This window comes from Anarhichas minor, unplaced genomic scaffold, assembly GCF_050575085.1.
Source record: "Anarhichas minor isolate MPS153535 unplaced genomic scaffold, ASM5057508v1 ptg000062l, whole genome shotgun sequence".
Lineage (NCBI taxonomy): Eukaryota > Metazoa > Chordata > Actinopteri > Perciformes > Anarhichadidae > Anarhichas > Anarhichas minor.
In genome coordinates, this window is record NW_027466508.1 from 4,959,186 (window position 1) to 4,984,278 (window position 25,093).

The 25,093-nt window shown below is 43.9% G+C and overlaps 2 protein-coding genes across 6 annotated transcripts; one reads left to right on the plus strand and one right to left on the minus strand.

Annotated features, from left to right (window-relative positions):
• Positions 1-476: 476 nt before the first annotated feature.
• Positions 477-10,431, minus strand: tars3 (threonyl-tRNA synthetase 3). Of its 2 annotated transcripts, none has more exons than XM_076077653.1 (19): positions 10,109-10,431; positions 9,724-9,816; positions 9,131-9,315; positions 8,802-8,925; positions 8,487-8,611; positions 8,105-8,222; positions 7,855-7,919; positions 7,666-7,744; positions 7,348-7,494; positions 5,741-5,839; positions 3,993-4,159; positions 3,728-3,890; positions 3,450-3,587; positions 2,768-2,845; positions 2,544-2,644; positions 1,935-2,039; positions 1,551-1,623; positions 1,319-1,433; positions 477-996 (listed from the first exon to the last, which is right to left on the minus strand). In XM_076077653.1, the coding sequence occupies exons 1-19, from the start codon at positions 10,427-10,429 to the stop codon at positions 848-850; spliced, it is 2,445 nt and encodes an 814-aa protein (XP_075933768.1). In that variant the 5' UTR covers positions 10,430-10,431; the 3' UTR covers positions 477-847. The 2 variants fall into 2 exon arrangements, with proteins under 2 accessions (XP_075933768.1, XP_075933767.1); XM_076077652.1 differs by having other exon boundaries at positions 9,131-9,318.
• Positions 10,432-10,916: 485 nt separating this feature from the next.
• ulk3 (unc-51 like kinase 3) lies at positions 10,917-25,050 on the plus strand. 4 transcript variants are annotated; one of them, XM_076077771.1, is made up of 17 exons: positions 10,917-11,030; positions 11,665-11,802; positions 12,094-12,234; positions 12,485-12,605; positions 12,878-12,973; positions 13,217-13,360; positions 13,572-13,654; positions 16,170-16,325; positions 16,459-16,564; positions 16,708-16,748; positions 16,951-17,053; positions 17,395-17,459; positions 17,781-17,859; positions 19,103-19,143; positions 21,614-21,661; positions 21,871-21,934; positions 23,873-25,050. In XM_076077771.1, the coding sequence occupies exons 2-17, from the start codon at positions 11,704-11,706 to the stop codon at positions 23,887-23,889; spliced, it is 1,404 nt and encodes a 467-aa protein (XP_075933886.1). In that variant the 5' UTR covers positions 10,917-11,030; positions 11,665-11,703; the 3' UTR covers positions 23,890-25,050. The 4 variants fall into 4 exon arrangements, 2 of the variants coding, with proteins under 2 accessions (XP_075933886.1, XP_075933887.1); XM_076077772.1 differs by having other exon boundaries at positions 10,941-11,030; positions 11,544-11,802; XR_012947613.1 differs by lacking the exon at positions 23,873-25,050 and having other exon boundaries at positions 19,103-19,277.
• The last annotated feature ends 43 nt before the right edge of the window (positions 25,051-25,093 follow it).

The following is a 25,093-nucleotide window of genomic DNA, read 5'->3' on the forward strand; positions in this document are numbered from 1 at the left end:
TTTTATAGTGTGGAAAAAGACTGACAGAAAAGACTGTGTGCCATATTTCCCATGACTGTGAACGCAGCGTAAGCAGCAGAAGCAGAACGTCCTTCCACCCACAGAAACCCTGACATCCACTCATTATGAACCGCTAACCTGTCATTAAAGTTTCTCCTGTAATGTTGTCACATTTAATTCGGTGTTTGTGAGGTATGGTTTCTGTAGACGACACTAAACTACTGTCCTGTCATACGCACCAGAGCACTGACGTGGGAACAGCTGCTCCTGATTTGATCTAGTCATGATGTAGAAGCATGTGGCTCTGTATTGCTCAGTAGGACAAATCATTGCCACCATTAACGTTTGTACCGGTATTTCCATTGTTGACAACTACCAACAACCAATGCACTTCACAGAAAACTGCCTTAAAAAAGAAAAAAAGAAAATAAATGACCCGTTCATTTATTTTAAATGAGTAAACCAATCAAGCTCGGTTGCGTGTCTCGATTAATTTTATTTCTGAGGTTCAACACAGAGACAGACCTTCGTGAAAAATGAGTGCAGAATTCACATAACCTTCATTATGATCACATCGTTTCTTTAAATTATCCCGCAACTTCCCTTCAGATGAACTTACTTAGACATCATTTAACACCACGTACACAAACTTGTCCTTCACACATTACAGGTGTTACGAAGCACCATTCATCACATTCGGCTCATCAGTTTCTTCTCCATCTGTGATTTCTGCTCTACACTTCCACTGCACCAGCTCTACATGAGCCATCACTTGTCCCTTTACTGCTCATCCGACTGTAGTTGAGGTATTCCGAGGCGAGGGTCCGGACCGTCCTGTTGGTCTCGATCAGAACTCCTCCTCTGCGTTTGGACAGCGGCATTGTTTGAGCAGGGTCAGGCGAGCCAGCACCTCGGCCGCCGACAGCTCTCCGTGCACTTTGTTGTCCCGCGTGCGCACGTTGACGCCGCCAGTCATCTTCTCCTTCTCCCCGACCACTGCCAAGACACGAGCAGACACAACAGCTCGACATGGGCCAAGTCGCGCCACGGAGACACAGCTACCCTAACACGTTTCCCACTCTGCGCCGCTGAATTCAACAACTGTGGGTGTTCGGGCAGCTCGGAGGTCCATTTGCTTTATAGACAATCAATTAAGAATTTATTATTGTTATTCTAGTTTACTGACAACTCCACTGTGAAGCAGGACCATAGCAGGGGTTTAGCTCATTTCATACAAATCACATGTTCTTTCTGTTGATCATTTTTTGAAAACCTTTCATTTGTAGCCAAATGTAGCTAGGCCAGTTAATGTTCTCACCAAGAATGAAGTTGTATTGGGCCAACTGAGCGTTACGGATTTTCTTGTTGAGAAGACAGCCGGAGTCCAGGTCAGCGTCTGCCATGAAACCGGCTTCTGTAAACTGCTTACACACCTGAAAAGGTGGACAAAACAATCCTTTATGGTTCAGCATTATTATAGATAATCATTGTCTGCACTCATGTGGTTGCACTTGAATGTGGTCGAGATGTGGTGTTGGTGGAAGACGTACCCTCTTGGCGTAATCCTCACAGGACGGGTTGACGGGCACTAACATCACCTGACGGGGAGAGAGCCAGAGAGGCCTGTTGGGAGGACGGACAGACTTTTAATGAAGCTGCTGTTAAGAGCTTTGCCACCTACATTTCTCTCTTAAAAAACAAAAGGAACTACTGGGTGAAATCTTTATGGTATGGGGATGCTGAAAGGAGAGAGGACATCGTAAAAAAGAAAATCTCATAATATCTAGAATAAAGGCATCTGATTCATCCGGTGAAACATCACTGAGACGATTGAAAGCAGTGGGCCATTATTTTGTTTCCTTTTTATCCAATAACATTTTTAATTTTTTAAAATTAAAGCTCTGAAATGTAAGCGCGACTAGAGGGCACTTCACCATTTGCCTGCGTAGTTCTCTGTGAGGATGGCGATCATCCTCTCCACGGAGCCCAAGATGGCGCGATGGATGATGACTGGTCGGGCTTTGTCATCCCCATCCTTCCTGTAAGACATTTCATCAGAGGGAGAGTATTATGGCTTTCTGGGAAGTGCGCCAGTATGAATGCAAACTAGACGTATTCTTGGCCTTTCATGTTTATCGTCGTATTATTTGTCTTCATTTCAAATTAATTCTTATTTGCATCTGGCTAAGTCTGACTGTCTGCAACTTAAGTATCAATATCTATCCATCCTTCCACTGATCTACCGCCCTCCTCCCTTTTCCATCTGTAATCCTGGGCTGATTGGACTAACGCACAAACTATTACACATCTATTGCTGTACAGGATGTGCATTGGTTTCCAATGCCGGCTTTACAAATTCAGGAGATAAATCGACCCCGTCACCTGCTCAGTGGCTTCAAATTCATATTCATAAAACACGACTACGTGGAACACAGCGCACAAGCTGAGACATCTGACTCAGGGGGGGGATTAACATATAAACCCTCGGTGCAGTAGAGCTCACAGACTCGGCAGCGTGTCAATGTTTTCATTAGCTGACTCACCCCACAAAGGTCAGGTCGAAGCGGACGGGCAGCTGGAAGTCCAGCTGAATGGTCGCGCACTGGTGGTAACGTCCGATTGCATCTTTGATCTTGATGTCGATCTGTCGATGGCACAGAAAGTAACGCAGGACTTTAAGGACTTTAAGGTACTTCAGGGACTTTAAAAAAAAAAATAAAAAAAATATGATTTTGCGTTTGGCACGAGAAATCTCAAATGTTCCGACCTTGGGTCCGTAAAAAGCCCCGTCTCCAGGGTTGAGTTTCCACGGCTCCCCGAACTCGTTCAGGCTGTTCTCCAGTTGCTGTCAAACACGATGCACAGTCAACACGTTAACGAGTTCAGTCTGGGCTTTGCACTGCCGAATCCTGTTCTACATTTGCATTAGAAGTGATGCACTCGTTCAGTTTACGACAGTGCGATGTCGTCTAATGAAAACACACCACCATACAGAAATGAGAGGCTCTTCACAGTGACTCACAGATGTGATACTACTACCGGAGCCTCGTCTTTTCTCCACCTGCTAAGCGCCCACTCGAGTTACGCAGCAGTTTTGTCGGCCCCCGGCTGTGTCGATCAAGCGAAAAATAAACAGACAACTCCGAGGTCAGAGTATCACCAACAGCCCTTTCAACAATTCCAAGTTCAGGGCCGATTGAGTGGGAGAAATAGGCCAACAATAAATGTAGTTTTTATTAAAAAGTGGACACAAAAAAATCAGCCCGGTTTTAAGTTGAGGCATGTTCCAGCTGATCCCTGAATTTCATATATGCGTGTCACCAGAGCAATGTCTCGCACCCGGAAGGCAAAGTCACCTCTTCTGCTGAGTATTTGTCAGAATTCACTGAGGTACCTGGAGTTCTTTTTCCACCACAAATCATCACTACGACGCGTGATGCGGGTTTTACCTTCTCTGCCTGGTTCCACACAGCGATGTCGCCTAGGTACTTCTCCGGACGAGTGGAGAGGTGAAGCTGGAAGGAGAACCCGAACACGTCGTAGACGCAGCGCAGGAAGTCCAGGCAGCCCTTCATCTCTGACCCGATCTGTAGAAGTAAACAAAAACAAACACAAACATGACTCAGAATTTAGGAAATGACTCATAACTTGTTTTTCTAAAACCATTTTTCCCATGTTCAAAGACATAAAAAACTTGAAGAAAGCTGAAGACTACTGATGTGGTCACCTGGTCCATCATGCAGAAAATGTGAGCGTCGTCCTGCTGGAAACGCCTCACTCTGGTCAGCCCGGTCAGCGTTCCCGACAGCTCGTTTCTGTGGAGGACCCCGAAATCGGCCAGCCTCAAGGGAAGCTCCCTCCACGAGCGAGGCCTGTGGCTGAACATCAGACTGCGGGGACGACCAGAGAGCGAGGCACCGAAATGACATGAGACACGCTTTAAACACCGTTTGATTTACAACATTTTGGGGAGATGAGCGATCTAAAGTTACCAGTGGCCGGGACAGTTCATGGGCTTGAGCGCGAAGATGTCGCCTTCCACGGGGAAGGAGAAAATGTTCTCGCTGTAGTGTTGCCAGTGGCCGGATGTCTCCCACAGTTTGCTGTTATAGATGTTGGGGGAGGCTACTTCCTGAAAGCCTCTCCTCCAGTACTCGTCCTAGAAAACAAAACCACGTAAACGAGCTCGACCGGCCAGTTGAGAACGCACAGGTTCTTTACTGAGAGCTGAAATGAATCACGACTTCTGGCACAAATCCCGAGCTACTGCAGTGCAAATCAGATCCTGCGGGGTTTTTATTTATGTTTGTTTTCATAAAGCAAAACAGTTTAATGTCTAGTTGAGCTGCAAATATGTGTAACTGTGAATTAAATCAGGAAGGAGCTTAAAAACACCACGCATGCCAGTACAATTTAGCACAAGAGAGATACAAAACTTGAACGTCATGCGCCAAGTGACGACTGACTGCATCTCTTCCATTGCAGTCATTAGAAGCCACCTTCAAGTATTTAGAAATGTTCTCAAAAACATTTTAGCAATATGTCGTAGAGGGAAATGCATTGCACATGTTTTTTTTGTTTTTTTAACACCGTGATAACAGAAGTGACGTGATAATGATCTTGCACCGCTTCTGTGCAATGTATGCGAGGTCTCCGTGTCAGTGTGTGCTGTGTGAGAAAGTCTTCCAAGATGTCAACACATCTCCGCGGGGACGTCACAGAGGCCAGTTCCTGTGCGGTCACACGAAAACTTCAGACAAGTCTGCTCTTAACAGGGAGAACTTCTGCCCACTCGAGTCACCGTTCAACCTAATTAACTACATATGGAAACTTGTCTTTAAAGTAAAGAAAAAAAAAAAAACCAACACTTTCAAATTTACCGTCCCATGAGGCCAATCGGACGAATGAGACATTTTTTGGTTCTGACACTTCTGACTTCAATTCTGTGAAAAGCGCAGGTGTTAATTGAGCTTCTCTCGGGCTCCGAGCAGAGTTTGAACTGACTGACCTGAACTAAAATATTCATCATTGAGCTCCGTGGTGATTGCATGTTTTGCAGAACTTAAGAAGTTCGTGGTCTGCATGTCAATGAGCCGACAACCACTACAAGTACACTGGAAATGTAGCCTCGTGCACGAGAGAGGTTTTAAGGGGCTTTGTGTTTCAGCATCTCTGGAATATATATATATATATATATATATATATATATATATATATATATATATATATATATATATATATATATATATATATATATATATATATATATATATATATATATATATATATATATATATATATATATATATATATATATATATATATATATATATATATATATATATATATTTATTATTATTTTTTTTTTTTTTTCAGCACCATTGTAATGCTCATAAAATAAATGTGCTTTAAAATACATTGGTTTTCAGTGATCTTGACAGAAAATCCATTGAGGATGTTTAAAAAAAAAATAAATTATAATAAAGAAGAAATGTTTTTCAGGATCACGAAAAACAACAAAGCCTGCCATGTTGAGGGGCACAAACCTATTAACAAAGTGCCTCTCAAGCATCCACAGGATGGGACACATACAAGCATTCACAACAAAACAGCAGACGGTGATCAAAGTCTTCACCTCAAAGTCTTCATCCACATCTCTTGACTTGTTCATTTTGGTTATAGTAATGATAATATAAGCAATTAATATTAATGTACTGAGTAAGGGAGGCACCGCTCCTACCCTGATGAACTCGGTGAGTGTGTTGTAGATGTGGGCTCCGCGTGGCATGAAGAAACAACTGCCAGGGCTGAGGTCATGGAAGAAGAACAGCTCCTGATCCTGCGAAGCAGATAAAGAAAGACTTCACATATCACTTATTATCTTGCAGGTACAAGTAGCAAGAAGCACAGGCGAGAGTTCTGCAATCGTCACACGGCGGGGAAAGAAAACACAAGCTCAGTGGACTCGAGAGTGGAGGAAAAACAGAGAGAGGTAGTTTTGGTGTGCCCTGGTAGTCTTATTCCTTTCCCCACTTAAAAAAAAAAAAAAGGATTGCGGTCCTGTGATTTATGTACCTTCCTATTCATCTTTTAAAACAGCATTGATACAAGTTGTCTGAGTTTACACAGGCCCTCCCCTCACCTCTCTGTCTGGAGCTACAGCAGAAACAAATCACAGCCATTTACAGCACCACTCCAACAGAGTAAATACTATAATTAGGACGCTGCTTTGTCAAATTCACTGTGATTTGGAAGAAAAACTACAATTAGGCTTTTGTAACTGAAATGTCAAATAAAAATAAAACACCCTCCATTACAGACGATCAGAAAATTGTAAAACAGCTGTACGGAGGAACCGTCCGACAGATTGATTGTAACACCTGGTACTTTTGGCCTACTGCAATTGACTTACTACTCGATCTTTGTCCCGGCATACTAAACAGTAAAGGAACGCACAGTTATGCTGAAAACCAGCCTGACCAGGACCAGGCTAGTCTGGAAGGAGAGGTTTCCAGGGTAACGTAGGACTGACTTACCTAAAACTGGTTTTAATAGTAATCTTGTTTAAGTAATCTGACACACCAGGCCTTCTCATGTCAAAACCGGTGAGGAATAACATGCTAATCCAATCATTGATCATAATAACATGATTTATTTTTCCTTCAATGCTATTGGTTAATATAACTGGGTGTTCAAAATATACTGCCTTCATGCACTACTCAAATGTTAAGCGTGGCTTTGGGATCATGCCACAGAGCACCAGCTTTAAAACAACATGTTACTTTTGTCACCTCCCGTTGGACTCTCGTGGGCGGGGTGGGAGGTAATAATGGAATATGTGTTGCTATCAGTGCAGACTGAGGTGGTGCTGCCGCCTGCGTCTCCCATGCTGGGGAAGCAGCTGGGGTGCTCCGATGACTCACAGCGTGCCGATGTGAAGACACACAGCGCCCTCGGCTGGTACGAAGCAGCAACAGACGATTTACTGGGAAAAAAAAACTGTCCAAAACTGTAAAAATAATAATAAAATAAAAAAAGGATGACTTAACGTTTCCTAACCTCTGCGTGCTGTTGGATTTTGTTTGTATATTGTTTGTATATTGTTTGCCCGGAAACTGTGATCCGGGTTTGTTCCGGGGTTTCACCACATCCACACAAAACCACAAAAACAGAGAGACTCTCACGAGGAAACACTCCTGCAAAAAGCTCCCTCAAAAAGGAGATGAGTCAGCCATCATATCATACAATTACCAATCCAAATGTCACTTTGTACTGGGTTTCAGTCTCCGGTTTTAGGGCCTCAGCCCGCTGGGTTTGGCTTGAACAGGACTGCCTACAGTGACTCACTTTGCCAATCTTGCGATGGTCTCTGTTCTTGGCCTCCTCTTGAAAACGTTCCCACTCCTTCAGCATCTTTGAGTCGGGGAAGGAAATCCCATAGATCCTCTGTAGAGTCTCCATGTCGGAGCGGCCCTCCCAGTAGGTGGAAGAGTTCTGATGGCAGAGAAATAGTAACATGATTATAAAGGAGCTACACACTGGGAAATCTACTCTGGGAGCAAATTTCTGAAATGTTAAAATGACTTGTTAAATACAAAAATGTCAAAGTAAGAAATGACAACATTTGAAAATATTCATTATCCGGGAACAGGACTTTCCACATACCTTGTAGATCTTCATGGCTTTGATCTTGCCGGTATGCCTGACATGGGGACCTCTGCACAGGTCGATCAGGGGCCCACATCTAACCAGGATTCAGGAAATGACACAACCGTTAACTTCAAGACCCAAATAAGCATTAAAATAAAAAAGTATCAAATTAATATTTCTTCTTCCTTCTCATAAGCAACGTACCTGTAGACTGTAGTGGTGGGGGTGCTGACTTTCTCATTCAGAATGCGGCACTTGAACTTGTTGTACTGAAAGAAGCAAACATCTAGAGTTAGTTCGAAGATTTTCTTGTCTTTCATATATATATTTTTTTTTTACCAAATTCCATACATGCATATAATAATTACACGACTATGTAAGACTGAAGGAACCACGCTATGCGAGTTTATGCCTCGAGAACATTTTCGCTTTGTTTGTGAACCGGCTCGGTCACCTTGAACATCTTCAACAGGGTCTGCTTGCTGATTTCCAGCCTCTCAAAGGGCTGTTTTTCCTTCACCACGGCCTTACACAGAGTCTCCAGGTCCCCGAACTCGGTGCTGGACACCCCCCTGCAAACAGCACACAGGTCGAGTTAATACGAGTGCTCACAGTCGGTGTTGCTCCGATGTGCCTGTAACTACTAAATGCTGTTTGACAGTGTTTCAGCTTATTGTGGTTTTCAAGGAAAACACACAACATTTTTTGGCTCAAAAGAGCAAAACAATCAATTAGTTTGAAAAGCAGTGACGCTCATGATTAGGATTGGACGCATTAAGAATGTATAAAATGTTTTTAGACCAGAATGCATGTCTGAACAGTGATAGTGAAAATACTTCTGTCCATCCAGGAACATGTCGTAGTAGAAGCCATTCTCAATGGGGGGTCCATAACACAAGCAGCCGCCATAAAAGTGCTCCATTGCCTCCCCCAGGATGTGAGCGCTGGAGTGCCAATACACCTAGGACACAAGATGAAGATGTACAGATTGCCCTGGTTACCTAAAAAACACAACAAACTGGTAAGTCGAATAAAAGCAAGTACGCCGTGGGTCGGACATTTTTAACACATGGGACATTTAAGGTACAACTGATCGCAGATACCGCCACCAGCCATGCATTGATCCATTTTAAAACAGCAAATGTACTCACAGCCTGAGCATCCTCATCGTCAAAGCGCAAGATCTCAAGAGAGCAGTCCTGCTCGAGGGGTCTGTCCAGGTCCCAGAGCTCCCCGTTCACCCGAGAAATCACCGCGTTGTCGGCCAGGCCCTGGCTGAAAGATCAAGACAGGTGGCCTCAGAAATGCTGCGTCATGAGTTGGGAACAACAATGGGGGTGCAGTCACACGTGGGAAAACAGGAGAGTCAAGTCTCCCTCTGAGGCGTCTGCTTGTGTCAGGCAATTTAACTGATCATTGTGGCAGCCATCGATTGACGCTGCAGTCAGTGGATGTGGCCGGGTGTTTCAGCAACACCTACCTGATGTCACAGGCCAACTGGTACGGCGTGGTGACCCACGCTTTGCCCGCCACCGTACGTCCGTCTGGCAGCTCCACGGCGACGGGCTTGCCGGCGGCAGCTCTCTTTGCCAGCAGGGCGTCGCTCTCCCTCTTCAGCTCCTCATAGAGGCCGAGGCGCTCTGCGACGTACCCGGGCAACGACTTCTGCTACAGAGTGGAAAAATATTACAGGCAACAATCAAAACCCAAGACGTCGGTTCGCTCAGGACAAACTAAAAGCATTGACCAGAGATTTGCCCCGAGAGCCATCGTGTTTCACGACTCGTGTTTTAAAAGGCAAGAACTATGGTGAGAGTTGAAGTTGATGGAGAGTGTTTTTCCTCATGTTGAATTAGTAATGCGAGGATGTCGGGCAGGATTGGAGTGATGTGACGCCATCTGTTAGTTTCATGCACTACTGTTTTTGTTTTTCTTGTCTTGTGTTACATCTGAATTTAGTTGTGCATCCCTGTGTTGCATAATAACAACAATTTAAAAAAAGATCCTTGAAAAGATTCTTTGTTTTTGGTGATGGACTGAAGGAGTACAGGTTGTGTTCCTTCTGTGCTTCACCTCTTTCACGGCTCCGTTTCCTTGTCCCTTATCCTGCTTTTTCTCCTTCTTGTTCTTGTCCCCTGGTTTGGTGTCCGGGTTCGCCACCTGCACCTGTCCACAAACAGAGACCAGTGAGTGTCCTCATACAATAAGCTCTTATCACTAGTTCTGTCCGAGTCACATTATCAGCCTGTTACGTCAGTTAACATGTTCAGTATTGAAAGCGTGGCACACACTGTGGCATTGAGAGGGGCAGCTATTTCTGGAAATGAGGTGGTGTTTGTCATTTGGCTTCTCTGGACTGAGGCCGAGCAGGAGCAGCACTGACGTTACAACTACTCACCCCCTCATCATATTACACATTTTAAACTGGGACAATATGCGCCGTCACAGTCTTTATTACCTTTTTATCAGCTCGGTTGTTTGTCTGCTGCTCACTGCTGGTGTTTTTCTCCGGAGCTTTGCCACACTTCACTTGTCGTTTCTTGCCCTGCGCCTCCTCCAGCTCCAGCTCCGCCTGCAGACCCCTCCGGAGGTGCAGCAGCCGATACCGGAGCTTCTCGTTCTCGGTCCGCAGGCTCTCCAGCTCTGGGGAGACCCCCGAGGCAACACCGACGGCATCCACACCGCGGCTCAATCCATCGCGGAAGGTGTTGATTTCCTTGGAGAGGAGCCGAATTTGCTCCTCCTGGGCGGTCAAGCGTGCGGCGAAGCACTCCGCCATCTTTAAATGACGACCCACAGTGACACCCTCACTTCCGGTGAGGTTTTTTTGAAAATAAAACCGCTAGCGTTATATATAACGTTATAGTATATATACTATACGGGTATCCCCTGTCATACAAATTGTGATACATATATATATGTATATATATACACACACACACACACACACACACACACACATATATATATATATATATATATATATATATATATATATATATATATATATACATATATATATATTAGTTTAAAAATATAACTAAAGCAAATGACAATTACCACTTTTGTGGACGAAAGGAGAAATATAACGCTATCTGCTTGACAAAACATTTGGTTAAAATTATGAATTATTACTAAATTATCAAACACCCAATATTCAAGGTAGTTACATTTGAGGTCTGCTTTTGTGGTTTATTTTATTTATACATCTTTCAAACCTGCTGAATAGTGGTAACGCTAGATATCCTGTAGTAATGAAGTGCCGACGCTAGGAGGCAGTAACGTATTTCTTAATACACGTTAATGTCAGCTGACCACTGCAGTACAGCAATGTAAACACTGACTTCCCATTCTTGTGATGTGGAGCTGTTAGCCTGCAGGTACGTGTCAGCTATTTGCATGTCTGTTTTACAAACCTACTTCACTGTTATTTTTGGCGAACGGTTTTACTGCTGTGCAGTAGTTGTACAACGTCAGCTGCATACTCGCTAACTGTTCATTGCCAGCACAGAGAGTGCTACGTTAGCTAGCTCCCAAACGGGTGCACAACAAATCCAGTTCACTAACCTGGCTCTTTGCTGTTTCCTTACTCATTAGGAAGACTCATGTATTCAAGGATACGGCTTAAGACATTTAACACGCCTGTCTGAAATTCGGCGTGTATTCAGAACAAGTGGCGACAGTAACCAGTAAAACAATTCAGTGAACTTTGAACTTGTTCATCAGACTAAATGGTGCCCCTTACATCTGAAAAAAATGCTAACGTTACAGTTATCTCTGTAAATGATTGACAAACACATTGGTGAAATGATTAACTTATATTAAAATTGGAATGGTGTCAGATAAACGTTCAGGTCCATGTCCTATAAAGCATCCCCTCCTTGTCCCAATAGGTCAAAGGTTATTATCCCTAGTCTGCAGCTGACCGTGACCTCTGACCTCCGACCTCCGTGTAGAAGGGTGAAGATCGGTCCGTTCCCTCGATGTAAATAGCACATTGATCTTCCATTCCAGGCCAGACTGATTGGGGAATTTGATGTCGCTGTCGTCAGCATGGCCTCCAGCTTTGCTCCTCCAAAACTGTCCGACTTCATCCTCACGGAGCGGCTGGGCAGTGGTACCTATGCTACAGTCTACAAGGCCTACAGAAAGGTGAGTCAGGGGAAACAGCACATATATGTCAAAAAGTAGTCAAGTAATTTACTTTTTGTCTTCACTGTTTTAAAGCATCACTACACTGACCTTGACCTCACCATAGATGTGGTGACGATCGGGTCATTTATTTGGTATAAATAGCATATTGATCTTGCAATCTGGTCCCAAAAAAACCAGAAAAATCTCATTGCATTGACTGTCAACACTCATATTATAAGGCCAGTGTGGTTGTTGTTGTTAAAAACAAAATTGAAAGCTGAAGATTCATTCCCATCTGTGACGTTGCAGGGGGACAGTCGAGAGGTGGTGGCGGTGAAGGTGGTTGGGAAGAAGACTCTGAACAGGGCGTCTACTGAAAACCTGCTCACAGAGATTGAAATGCTCAAGACGATAAGCCACCCTCATATAGTCCAGCTGAAAGACTTTCAGGTCAGCTCATTTGTGTCTTTTAGATGTGTTGCAGCTTGTAGAAGGGAATAAAAAAAACGAAGTCCATTCAGAGCAAATAAAACTAGTCCCTGCATATTTAAAAAAATGATGAGCATCTATCCATGCAAGCTACATGTTGATTTAGGAGGGCCATGACGTCATTCGAAGGCGCAGCAGGAAACCACCACTCTCCCAGTAGAGATGGTTTCAACTTCTGTGGTCAAAATGTATACATGCATTCTTTCATCAGTGGGATGCAGAGAATATTTATCTGATCCTGGAGTGGTGCTCTGGTGGAGATCTATCCTGCTTCATACGCAGCCGCAGGATTATACCTGAGAGGGTGGTCCGGCGCTTCCTGCAACAGATTGGTGAGTCATACATTTTTTTTTAACAAAATCACCACACCAGATTTGGTTCCATGTCAACAGAGCCTTTTCGTACCAGTTATTTTTATCTACTGCGTTTTGAAAGCCATGTATACGTGTAAATTGTTTGAAGAAATCAAAAGTAACTTACTCTATACTGTATAAATAGCATTAAATTTATTCTTATTCGACACAAGTTTGTGCCCAGCGCAAACTTTAGGACTGTGTGTGTGGGCTCATTGTGTGTGTGTGTGTGTGTCTCTCTGCACAAACAGCCTGTGCCCTCCAGTTTCTTCATGAGCGAAACATCTCACACCTGGACTTGAAACCTCAGAACATTCTGCTCAGCGGCTCCGTCCTAAAACTAGCAGGTGATCTCCTGCCCACTCACACGAACAATCAAGTAAACACATATTGATTTGCAGTGGATTGAGATGATTTCAGCAAGAATCGAACACTATTATGCTGTTCTGCTTGCAGAGCAAGAAAGTCAACTTTCTTTTTGTATATATAGCTTATTAAACTCTACTTAAACTTTTGTGCGTTTTGCATTATAAACACGTCAGCTTTAGGAGGGGCTTGCACCTACTGATACCCGTCACATTTGTTCCCAGATTTCGGTTTCGCCCAGTACATGTCACCATGGGATGAGCAGAGTGTCCTGAGAGGCTCTCCTCTTTACATGGCTCCCGAGATGGTGTGCCGACGCCAGTACGACTCCAGGGTGGACCTCTGGTCAGTCGGAGTCATTCTCTATGGTGAGTACTTTGTGGTCACCCTTTCATCTCTTTTAAATGTGTAATAAACCTCAACATGAATGACACACTGCTTCAGATAATCTTTATTTGTAGTGCTGCGTACACTCTGTTTTAAAAAAAATTATTATTATTATTACTACAACAGTAGGTGCATCAGCTTCCAGATTATCCTTTTGGAATAGCCTACTCAACATTGCTTGTGTTCATATAGAGGCACTGTTTGGGCGAGCACCATTTGCATCAAGGTCGTACGCCGAATTGGTGGAGAAGATCCGGAGCAACCAACCCATCGAGGTAAGTTTTTGAGCAATGATTGAGCCTCTCATCAGTGAATTGCTTGAAACAGTCAGCAATCCTGCTTAAATATACTGTATGTGGGGAGAAAAAAAAGACTTTATAATCTGAATTTGACATGTGATGATGGAGGGTAGATCATCATTGCCTGTATAAGGTTGACTGGACCGTAGGGCCTCTAGCTGGTTAGCATGTTCAAGGGATAGTTAGTGTTTTCTTTGTTATTTCTTTCTTAGTTAGTTATGGTACGCATGGCGATATAGTTTGTTTGCTTGCTGTATAGAAGAAAAAAAAAATCGATTCATTCAATCCCTCACTCAATAAATGATCAAATGGCTCTTGGACCCTCGTGTTTAAAGGGATATTTACCGACAGTAGATGGAGTTCGGAACGCCACCAGTTTGGAGAAACAGACAGGAGTATAGACACCTAAAAGAAATGCCCAACTAAAACACACACACACACACACACACACGCACAACCTCAGCTTAAGTGTACATTATATTTAGATTACATTCACCACTTTCCATTCATTTTTGACGGAACGGTGAAAGTGAAACTTATCTATGCTGTCTTCAAAGCCACCAGACTGCATCAACAAAGACAGTAAAGATCGGTTTCACTTCAAGCTCAGTTTCCTGTCGGAAAACATTCTAATTATCGGGTAATGAACTTAAAAGCTTGAATTTGATTCTGATGGTCCCATACGGACACGTGATATTAGAACTCATCCTAAGGGTTGAGGAGCTGCTGTGAAGCGCCTGGAGAGCAACTTGTCCCCAGTGTCGCTCAACGACACGTCAACATGCTGACATGAGTAGCCGGGGATCGCACCGCCAACGTTGTGGTTAAATGACGACACCCAGCTCTGTCCACTGAGCCACAGCCGCCCCACTTAACCTGATATTGATTTGTTTTTGGTGTCTAATATACGTTTTGCTGCTGCCCCCGTCCACAGCAGTGCTTTGCTTTGCTTCCGCGCTGGTACTCCCGTCTGTTTCTCCAAACTGGGGGGCGTGCCGACCGCCATCTACTTTTAATAAAACACCGACTATGGATCAGAACCTCATGCAAACCCGCTTCAAAACACTCAAACTGTCTCTTTAAACACAAAGATCAAGAAGTGCCATTTGACCAGTATGGGGAATGGTTGAATTTATTTCCCTGTACAATAAACAAACATCATTATATTGACACTCATACTGTAAGAATAGTAAACAAAAAGTACAAAAGTTAGCTTACAATGTCAATGCATCCTCTTTTAAAGAGGAGTCCTTTAAGCCTTCTTATTTATAGAGAACATGAGTAAATAATGGTGAACAAATATACGGCCTCTCAGTTTAAACAAGTTTGCCTCAACTTCTGGTTTTGAATTTATCTCACAGTTTAGTAGATCACACGGTTCCAAATCAAAATCTGTCAGGAAGTCAGATACATATTAAATTAGGGTGACAACTCAAAGGATGTAGACAATACAAGTCATCTAAAACAAATCGGAAGGATCATTTCAAACTAACTCACCGGTGCGGCGGCCTTCGAGAATAACGGACATCTGGAAAGCATAGGTGCTTCGCTTTTTAGTAAAAAGACTAGATGTCAGTGTACCATTTCATCAAAACTGCTGTGTTTCATTTAGTGATTGCTTCAGTTACAGTAACACTGTTGGGGATGTAAACCAGCCTTTTTTTAAGGAAATAAAATCATCCAAATATACATACACGTGGGAATAAGATAGCCTAAAGAGATGTGAAGTAGTCTTTCAATGGCACCTCTGTTAGCAGATTTATCTTTAATTCCATTTTTAATGCTTACACTTCCCCTAAATTATTTAGTTGTTGTTTTTTTCTCACTGTATTTGTGAAGTTTCAGCATTAAACCACTAGATGGCAGACTTCCACACGATCCCCTTATTCCACTTCAGAAGGTGCTCAGCTGAAACAAGGACTCATTGCTCATCTCCAGTCTCCTATCTAGAATGTAAAGAAACAATCTGGGATTCAAATGAATTTTCATCCGTTTGTAAACGGGCCTATGCAACGTTTTCAATTATGACGCGTTAAGAGTCAAAAACGTTTCATCTAGAAGTTGAATTAATGACAGATGTGTAAACAGAGCTGTAATAAATATGGTTTAAAAATGCTAAATTGTTCGAGTTCGACATGTGGACATGAAAAATAACCAGTTGCTGACAATTAAGAGTCATAGTCGTGTCTCCGTCCTGATTTGCCCCGCTGCATTGGCAAACCAAATGTCAATCGCCATAGCGACGGTGTCGGAGAGCTGCACTTTTATTGATGGAGGGCTTAAGAGGACACTTGAATTCTCGTGTCAAACATCGAGCTAAAGGGATGGCATTAGCACACGGCCCATTACCAGGGGATTCACAAGTGGCGACGCGAGACTATAAAAGGTCTCTGGCAGCGATCTGCTGTGCGACCTGCCCCCCCCCCCCCCCCTCCCCCGGATTGTCCTGTGGATGGCACGCAGCATAATAAGGTCATGTTTTGTCCATCAGCTCCCTCCCGGGGCCAGGGTATCCAAGGACTGCAGAGACCTTCTGCTGCGGCTGCTGGAGAGAAACCCAGATGCCCGGATCACCTTCGCCGAGTTCTTCGCCCACCCTTTCGTGGACATGGAGCACATGCCGAGCGCCGAGAGCCTAGTGAAAGCGGTGAGAGAGAGAGAGAGAGAGAGAGAGCACGTGTGACCCTGCAGGCGTGCATGAGCAATAGGAGGGGGGGGGGGGGGGGGGTTTCCGGTTTTGCATTCGCTGATGCCAGTTTCCTGTTTTACTTCCTTTTCAGAAAGAGCTGGTCCTGCAGGCCGTCCAGAAGGACCAGCAGGGGGAGAGGTCCGCCGCGCTGTCTCTTTACTGCAGTGCCCTTGAGCACTTTGTCCCCTCCATTCACTGTAAGCACAGCAACGGCTACTCTCATATCCTGTCCGTGGCTTAAGCCCTTCAACAATGCAACCGCCTTTTGTTCCAGCGCAATAAACTGGCAGAGCATAATGCGCTAAATGTAAAACCCAAACATCTCTTCTCTCCTCCACAGACGAGACGGACCGACAACGTAAAGCCGCCATCAGGCAGAAGGTAGGCCTGAAAACACTCCCCGCATTCACATTTGGATTACGCTCTATTTTCAATTGGTCCTTTTTTTCTTTTCTTTTTTTTCTTCCCCACACTCTGGTGGACTTTCACTTGGAATGAATTGTCTTCTCTGAATACCATACGGTGTGGCTGGAGAGCATATGGCGTGGTTGACATGATTAAGTTGTGAGAGGACTTCCCGCAGGTCCGCCAGTATGTGTCCAGAGCCGAGGAGCTGAAGGCCCTGGTGGCCTCGGACAACAGGCTGAGCTTTGAGGAGGCCCTCACCTCCAGGGATGTCCTCCGAGGTAAAGAGCGCATCTCAGTGCAGAGGCCGGGGGCCACTGTATGAGAGGACAACCTGAGTAATGCAATGTGTGTGTTTTTGTACTTTGGTTTTAATCCTACAATGGGGGTTTGGTTATTTTTCCCCCTAATGTTTAATTATTTTTCTGGTGAGTCCGTACATCTTGAAATTATGCTATTTTAGTAATTGAATTAAACTGCTGTGTAGCTAAGATGTTTTCCATAAAAATCTAAGTATCTCTAGTCCACAATACTGGAGTGTTGCATATTCTCTAGCAGAATGCATTGAGCGACGTACAGTAGGACTCAAAGTAGTATTTCCTGTTTTCTCTACTCACTCCAGAAATGTCTCGAGACCAACCACGGCTGCTGGCTGCTCTGGAGGTGGCCTCCGCTGCCATTGCTAAGGTTAGAAGGGGGGGGGGGGGCGATGATGCCTCTGCTATAGAGAGACACACAAAGGCAGGGTGAAGCAGAAGTAATACAAGAGAAAAAAAAACAATCCTGCAGGGTACAAACCAATCCCCTTTCAGAGATCGCTTTACAAATCATTGTTGAACCAAAACCATCTCCTTTATGTGTCTCTGCTGTTTACAGCCTTCATTTTTTTTTTTTATGTGAACACTAATGATAAACTCATTTTGCAAAGCTAACAGACTGAAATAGCGGATCCATGCCAGCACCAGGGTGGCCCGAGTGCATTGCCTCATTTTCAATTTTCCGTTATAGGAGGAGAGCGGGGTGGATGATCTCGAGGCCCTGGATGTGTACCAACAGTGTTTAGGAGAACTACTGTTGGTGCTAGCAGGTAGATGAACCCCTTTTCTTTCCAAGCAAGATGGTTTTTACGCAATTATCGTACTTAACTGCTGTTGGCTACAGAGCCGCTCCACTGGAGCGAAGGTTTAAGTCCTAATCTGATACGTCTGCGTTCAGAGACATCCCCTCAGACCTCAGGCGGCCGTGTGTATTTGCACACATTAATTATTAGAGAAGCGGACTTGAGAGACATGACTATGAGAGAAATTAATTAAGAGTTTAGGGTACAGCCAGAAAATGACACAAGCCAAGATGTATCTGGACAAGGAAAATGATACGGGCTGAAGAAGAGAGACAAAAAGAACTTGGAGAGAGAGTCGAGATACTGAACTAGAAACAGAGAGAGCTTAGCAGCGCGGAATATAATAAGACTCAGGAAAAAAAGTGTCAGAGAGACGGAAATTAACTGAGACGTGATTTAGAAAGTGTAAAAGACAAACTGACGGATTGGAGCAATGGACTCGGAGAGAGACGGGGACACTTAATACGTGACAGACAGAGGCACCAGAGAAGAGACTCTCTGTGGCCTGGCGTCCATTAGGCCCGGGCTCGTGAGCTCATCTGGAAGATCGGCCTAATGGGAGAGGTGGGATAGAGTGATCCAGATGTGGCTTTGAGCCGAAATGAGACCCGGTGCCAGCACCCCCGTGTGTGGTACGAGAGCCCGGCCATCTGCTTCCCATTCCGTTCAGACAGCGCACTTCATTTCTTTCTCTTTATCACACACTGGAAACAAATAAAATATTTGATCTCGCTAATGCACGTAAACTATAGAGGATTCTTGGATTTCTAAAAGCAATTTTTGACTTGAGGTGATAGACTGTGGATGCTGCAACCTCGTCTTGTCAGCAGATCGGCAATATACCGGTCCGACCAATCCCATGCCATCCCGAGCAGCGGGAATTACATGGAAAAAACCGTTTTCTCTTTGTTTGGCTAAGAGCTCTTTGTCGTGCAGCTTCCCAACATGCCTTGCCACCAGAGAGTTCTCCTCCCCTCTCTGTCCTTCTTCCCCTTCCACGGGGACCGACTGTGAAAACACCGGCCTACATTAGAATCCACCCCTGAGCCCCCCCCCACCCCCGTCTCTACGCCAGCGAAATCCAATCTAGTAGTTGACCTCTTCGTGAACAAACAAGGTGATTAGGTAGCGGACTCTCTCCTCCCTTCCTCTCCTCATTCATCTCTGTCTTTTTTTCCCTGTCCTTTATTTCCTCTCTTTTGCGAGCCAGGCGAGCCCCAGGGCCGCAGGAGGGAGCTGCTCCACAGCGAGGTGAGTGTGGCCTACCGGTCGAGCCCTCATGATTCGGAAGAACTAATCGTCACTTCCTCTCGGACCGATCACCCAGTGCCATCACATGACCCATGAGCCTTTTCCAGCTGTCACATGTGCATGTTTTGTTTGTGGTAAAGGCCAAATCCATCATCTATATTACTGTTACACACACACACACACACACACGCACAGATCACTGTCCACTTTATAATTGAACACCTAAAAGCAGCTATAGTGAATTGGTTTTATATCCCCAATGGATCGCATGGCCACTTGTATGTGAAAAGAGACGCACGTAGTGACAACCAAGACAATTATCGCCCCAAGTCTAGAGAGTTTTATAACGTCTTTCAGCTCATTGGTTTGGTTTTTACCATACCCAACTTTACTGTTTTGGTTGCAGCCCTCATTATTGTTGTTTTCAGCCACAGCGGTCGGCTTTTTTCTTCTTTTAAGAGCTAAAAGGAAGAGTGACCACCTGAATGTTACGTTCATCAGATGAATGTATCTGATATGTAATGAGCAACTGCTTCCTAACAAGTTTGCCTTATTGACTTAAAAGGTGATGATATGTCGGTGTTGTGTTTAGGGGCCAAAAAATTCAGTTAATCCAGGTTTAAACTATATAAGTAACTATAGAGAAATGGCTTTTGTGTTCTGATCAATTAATTAAATAAAAGTTAGTAACAGTAGTCAACTTTAATAGAAAACCAACAAAGTCCTGCCATTTACTTTCTCTTGTCTTGTTTCACCAATAAGACCCTTTTTTTTCTGTAGACCACATACAAAGCTGAAAGTTTGATGGTCCAGTAAAGACAAAAAAACACATGCAAAGGACTTGTGCCTGTCTGCCATTAAAGCTCCTAATCCCTTGTGTTTTGTGCATTGTTGTTGAGCCAACAACGGACACCAGTATTTCACCAACCAACCCCAGAAGGGTGATGGGGCTTTGAATGAGGCCTCATAGATCTCCCCATTTGAAGTTTTATGGGCGCTTGTCTTAAGTAAATTCAGATGCGGCCGCAATAATCTAACACAGCATTAGGGTAGCGGGGGTGGGGGACTCAATGGAAAGCACGTGTGTGTATGTATGTATGTGTATGTATGTATGTGTGTGTGTGTGTGTGTGTGTGTGTGTGTGAGAACCCAAGAGAGGCAGCACATGCTGCCACGACTGGCCTCCGTGTGCGTTCGTATCTACTGTAGAGCACTCTTTAGCTTTTCAAAGCTGTAACTCAAGAACCCAAATTCTCATATGTGAGCCACGGGTTTGATGTATTCAGTGCATGTTGATATAAGGTCATCGTGGCTAAAGATACTACGTTAGTTCCTGTTGTTCTGTGGACTGCGTTTCAGTATATGTACCTTCAAACTCTGCAACAGTACGTGAGCCATCCTCACCCATGTAGATTTCCTCCACATTTTATTGCACTTGATGATTAAAGGTTTAAAGTTCTGTGGCTGCATAAGGTTGGAGGTCAGGGCTGAATAGTAAAAACCTGTGGGCAGAATGATTATTTACCGCAACAGATTGGTGTTTTAAATGGACATTATGGGAGCCATCAGTCTTAGGTCTCCTGTGATTATAACCCTCAGATGTTACTGCAGTAATACCCAAGAGGACCGGCTTCGTACTGCGACATAGTGGTGATATAACTAGGAATGAGGTGCAGCCAAGAACCTTCATGATCAGCAGCGGACTGAATACCACAGTAAAGAGCACCCTCAAGCATGTGGCGACGTCGATCGCTGCTCGCACATGTGTGCCATATGAAATGTTTTCAAAACATAACGGGGCAAGAAGCATATCAGCAGAGCCGATCGCTTAAATCTGATTATGACATGATGTTTATGTCCCCATGCATTTTAAGTTATCTTGTTTCCTGCTGCACAACACTACAGTTCATAGTAAACGAGCACAGCCCCGCAAATATATCTGGTAATTGAAAGATGTTTTTTTTTTTGTTTTGTAGAGAATTATCTTCTAATTATATTATACACCAGAGGCCCTGAAAGTAAATTAGAATTATTAGTCTTTATTAAACAAGGACAATGCACAAAAAAATAATGAATGCAGCAGAATACGAGATTAGCCGTGGACAGAGACAGAGGTGCACACTCACTCACTCACTCACTCACTCACTCACTCGCAGACGGACGCACACGCAAACAAGCGCTCCATGATTCTCCCGGCATTGGTAATTATTCAGACAAATCTACAAGCATGCATCAACATATGAATAACGGTACATTAATCTAGTGGACATATAAAATTACAATTCATTACAATTTAAAAACCTGAATAATAACAAATTAATGTTGACGTTACTGGATGCTCAATACCCATAATGCTTTACAGAAAAGCAACAAAAAACATATTACTGATACGTATGAAGGCATGAGTAACTACTTGCATTGGAAGTGAAAATTGTAATTACATTTATGGGAATTTTATGTCTCTCACCAGATTAAAAGCCTCATGACCAGAGCTGAATGCCTCAAAAAGCATGTCAAGGTAAGCATGCATTCCATGACACAATTTGTTTGAATTCAAAAATAGATTAGGGGTAAGATTAGGACTCCTTTCTGGATACTACAATTTCTTCTACTTAACATTGATGCAAACGTTCAATGAAGGAAAACCTTTTGGTCCCTATATCTGTATGCAATGTCCGTGTTTGGTTGTTAGATTTGGGTGATCACAAGTATGTGTTTGTTGATCAGATGCAGGAGACTCAGAGGGACGCGTCTCTGGACCGAGAACATCTCGCGGACTCCGTCAGAAGCTGTGAGTTTCCCTGCAGCGTTGCATGAACCGCTCCTCTGCTCACGAGAGCTGTGTTTTTCAGAAGCCTGCTGTAGCCTACGACTACACGGAGGTTTGGTATGGGAAAGGTGGTGGTGGAGGGGGGGGGGGAGATCAAGTGAGGAATGGCCGCCCTAAAGTTACGATGAAATGTCCTTTCATTAAAGCTTTTTCTCCACTTGTAAAATATGAGCCATTCTCTTGCTGTGCTGGCCGGCCCCGCAGGACTGTCTGGCTCTTTGATTTCATGTCAGGGCAGCCCTGGGCTCCTCCTGTCCTCTGCCCTCTTGTAAAAGCCCGCCTCGTGAAAGTGAGACTCGCTGCGAGCAAAGAGTTCCTATCCTAACACACGCAAACACCAGAAACAACAGCACACATGTACACTTCATTCCTATCACATACTCGCATGCAAATTAGTTTTAAATACTGTAAGAATCAGTGTTCATTCAGTACAAATCAAATCTAAGTAATGTTACATTTTATATACTGGAACTTCCCTGTCTGTACACTATACAAGCAAACTACTGAACTATATAAAAAGCAATGTATCATTGACAAAAGTTACATTTTACTAAATTAACTAATATACAAAACTTGAACTAATATACACAGCCTAATTCCCAGTATTTTCTGGGTCTTAGCTCCTGGATGGATAGTGGATACCTAAAGCCCTGACAATATCCTGTTCTCAGCAATAAATTCCTGGGGAATTATGAATTTTAAAAAAATAATACAAAAAAATGGCGATGGGGGAAGGGCCCCCAATGACTCTAGAGGCCGCTCAAGTTTCACGAAGAACGCGGCGTCTTATTCCGCTGCTGTTGTTTTAATAAAACCCCACCACAGTCAGCCATACTAGCTGGCGATGATCCAACAGCAGCTGTACTAGAGAGGGTCGCAGCAACGCCCAAGTCTGTCTGGTGACCTTAGACCGCCAAACAAGCAGCACTTTTTTTATTTTTTATTTGCTCAGAACCCCCCCAGCATGCATATTTCCATGGCTAGTAAAATCATCATCATGAAGGTAAATGAAATGTGTTGAACTGGTACGATAGGAAATTGGGGGTTTCAGTAGAAGTTGAGAGAAAGTAGGGTTTAGAGAAAATGTCAATTTATACCAACCGCTCACATTATACACAATGAAGCTAGAAGCTAGACTTCAAATTCCAATTTGCAAATTACTGGTATTTAACAGTGTTTAGTTTTGGATTCACTTTCCTTTGTACATGAAAATGTTAACAGATTTTTAAAAAATCTCTTGGTGTGAAAAGTACAGTAAAGCCAACGCTGAAATTCCTTGCATTCTTTCTAATGGCCATCAGGGGGCGACATTCGTGTTATTCCCTCAGTAAACATTATAAACATGATTTAGTAATCTCAATCTCTAGTTCCAAGTCTTCTTCAATACAGCATGGTGTTCATTTAGTAAGTTATGGTCCATTTAGAGACAAATAAAGCGGAGTATGCTTTAGAGCGGGGCTACCTTGTGATTGACAGGTCGCTACCACGCCGTTGTCCGGTCTGGGAGTTGTCTGCGTTTTTGCCTTACTACATTAACCCTTTCACGGTGCGTTTTCATTTTATGAAACTAAAATGTAACAATTGGGTAGCCTAAAAAGCGTTCGGCTATACCACTCTCCCGTGTAACTTCTGGTTGCAAAAAAACAAGATGGCAACTGTCAAAAAGCCAAATGCTTCAAAACGGTAGTCCACAAACCAATGGGTGACCACGTGGTGACCAACTTCACTTCTTATGTACCATCTATGTTGTCATTTTGTGGATGGCGGATGTGGTTACTGACCCACAGAGTCGTCTTTATTATTCAAACCATGGTGGTACATTTAGAATTGACGATGTGCAGTAATCTTGAAAAAAAAAAAAAGTGAATCCCAACACATCAATCATTTGTGTTTTCTCAGCTTGCTGTTTGCAGTAAGCCGGACGGCCACCGTGGGAAACTGGGCTGGGACGCCCAAGCGGAGCATCAGACTGCCTGTCGGTGCTCATGTCGGACACAGAGCCTTCACCTGACCAGGTTTCTGTCGGGGCCAAACTAAACCTGCATCACACCTTAACCACCCAACGCTGTCCGGGTGGGATATTACAGTTGCCAGCCAAATGTGCCCAATGTTTCAGTCGTTGCTGGAAAGTTGATAATTTGGCAGGTTGAGAACTTGTGTTTATACTTTTTGAATGAAGGAAAAAAAAAAAGAAAAGTTTGGCTGTTAAAATACTGAAAGTAGCTCTAGAGTTTTGGATTTGCACACTGGTGAATGTTAAAGCTACTTCCCTGCTCTTTACACGACGTTGTTGTCGCACCGCTTAGCCCTCGAATCCCTCCCCCTGACACGCCATTGATATGTAAATGACGGACAGCTTGTGTGACAATGGCCACACTGTCATGGTAAAACGAGTCAGACAGAGGCTGTTGCATTTATTGCCGCACGAGAAAAAACAGTATTTGCGGGGCGCGCCGGGAAAAACTGTGAAAACCTGCAATAAACGCAATCAAATGGAAGCTGTGGCGTGAAGAAGCATCTCATCAGTTCTGGACCGTCATGTTAAGTATATTATACGGAGGCCTCTGCAAACATGCACATACTCCCTCGCCCTCCCTTCCCCACTGCCTTTGCTGTGGGTGGACCACAGGCTCACCATGCTCTCCCCGCTGATGGAGCCCTCTCCACCACTATGAGGGGAAAACTGGAGAGGTGCGGCCTCTGCCTTATTTACACTGGACTTGAATTTTCTTAGATTTGGCACTGGCCGGGTATGCGAGGGATCCGGCAGGGTTGCAAAGCCTTCATAACTAGGCCTCTGAAAAAGCTTAACAGTCGCTGTTGTAGGTCTTCACACACTGTTTTGATTTCAGAAAAGTAAAGTGCATGAATACCTAAAGGGGAGCTTTACTTTGCGTCTGCGGGAACGGGAGTCAAAGGGAGAAACGTTTAAATATGTCTGCTGGCGAGATTTTCCACACCACTGTGTTGTTGTTGTTGGTTTTTTTTATTTGAGTGTTTATACAGCTGTGATTTTATATCTTATGTATTTATGAAATGAGATATGCAGTGGAAAAATAAAACCTCCGAAGCCTCTCTATAGTCTGCAACGTCTTTTTGTCGAGGCTCGTCTTTCAGAGC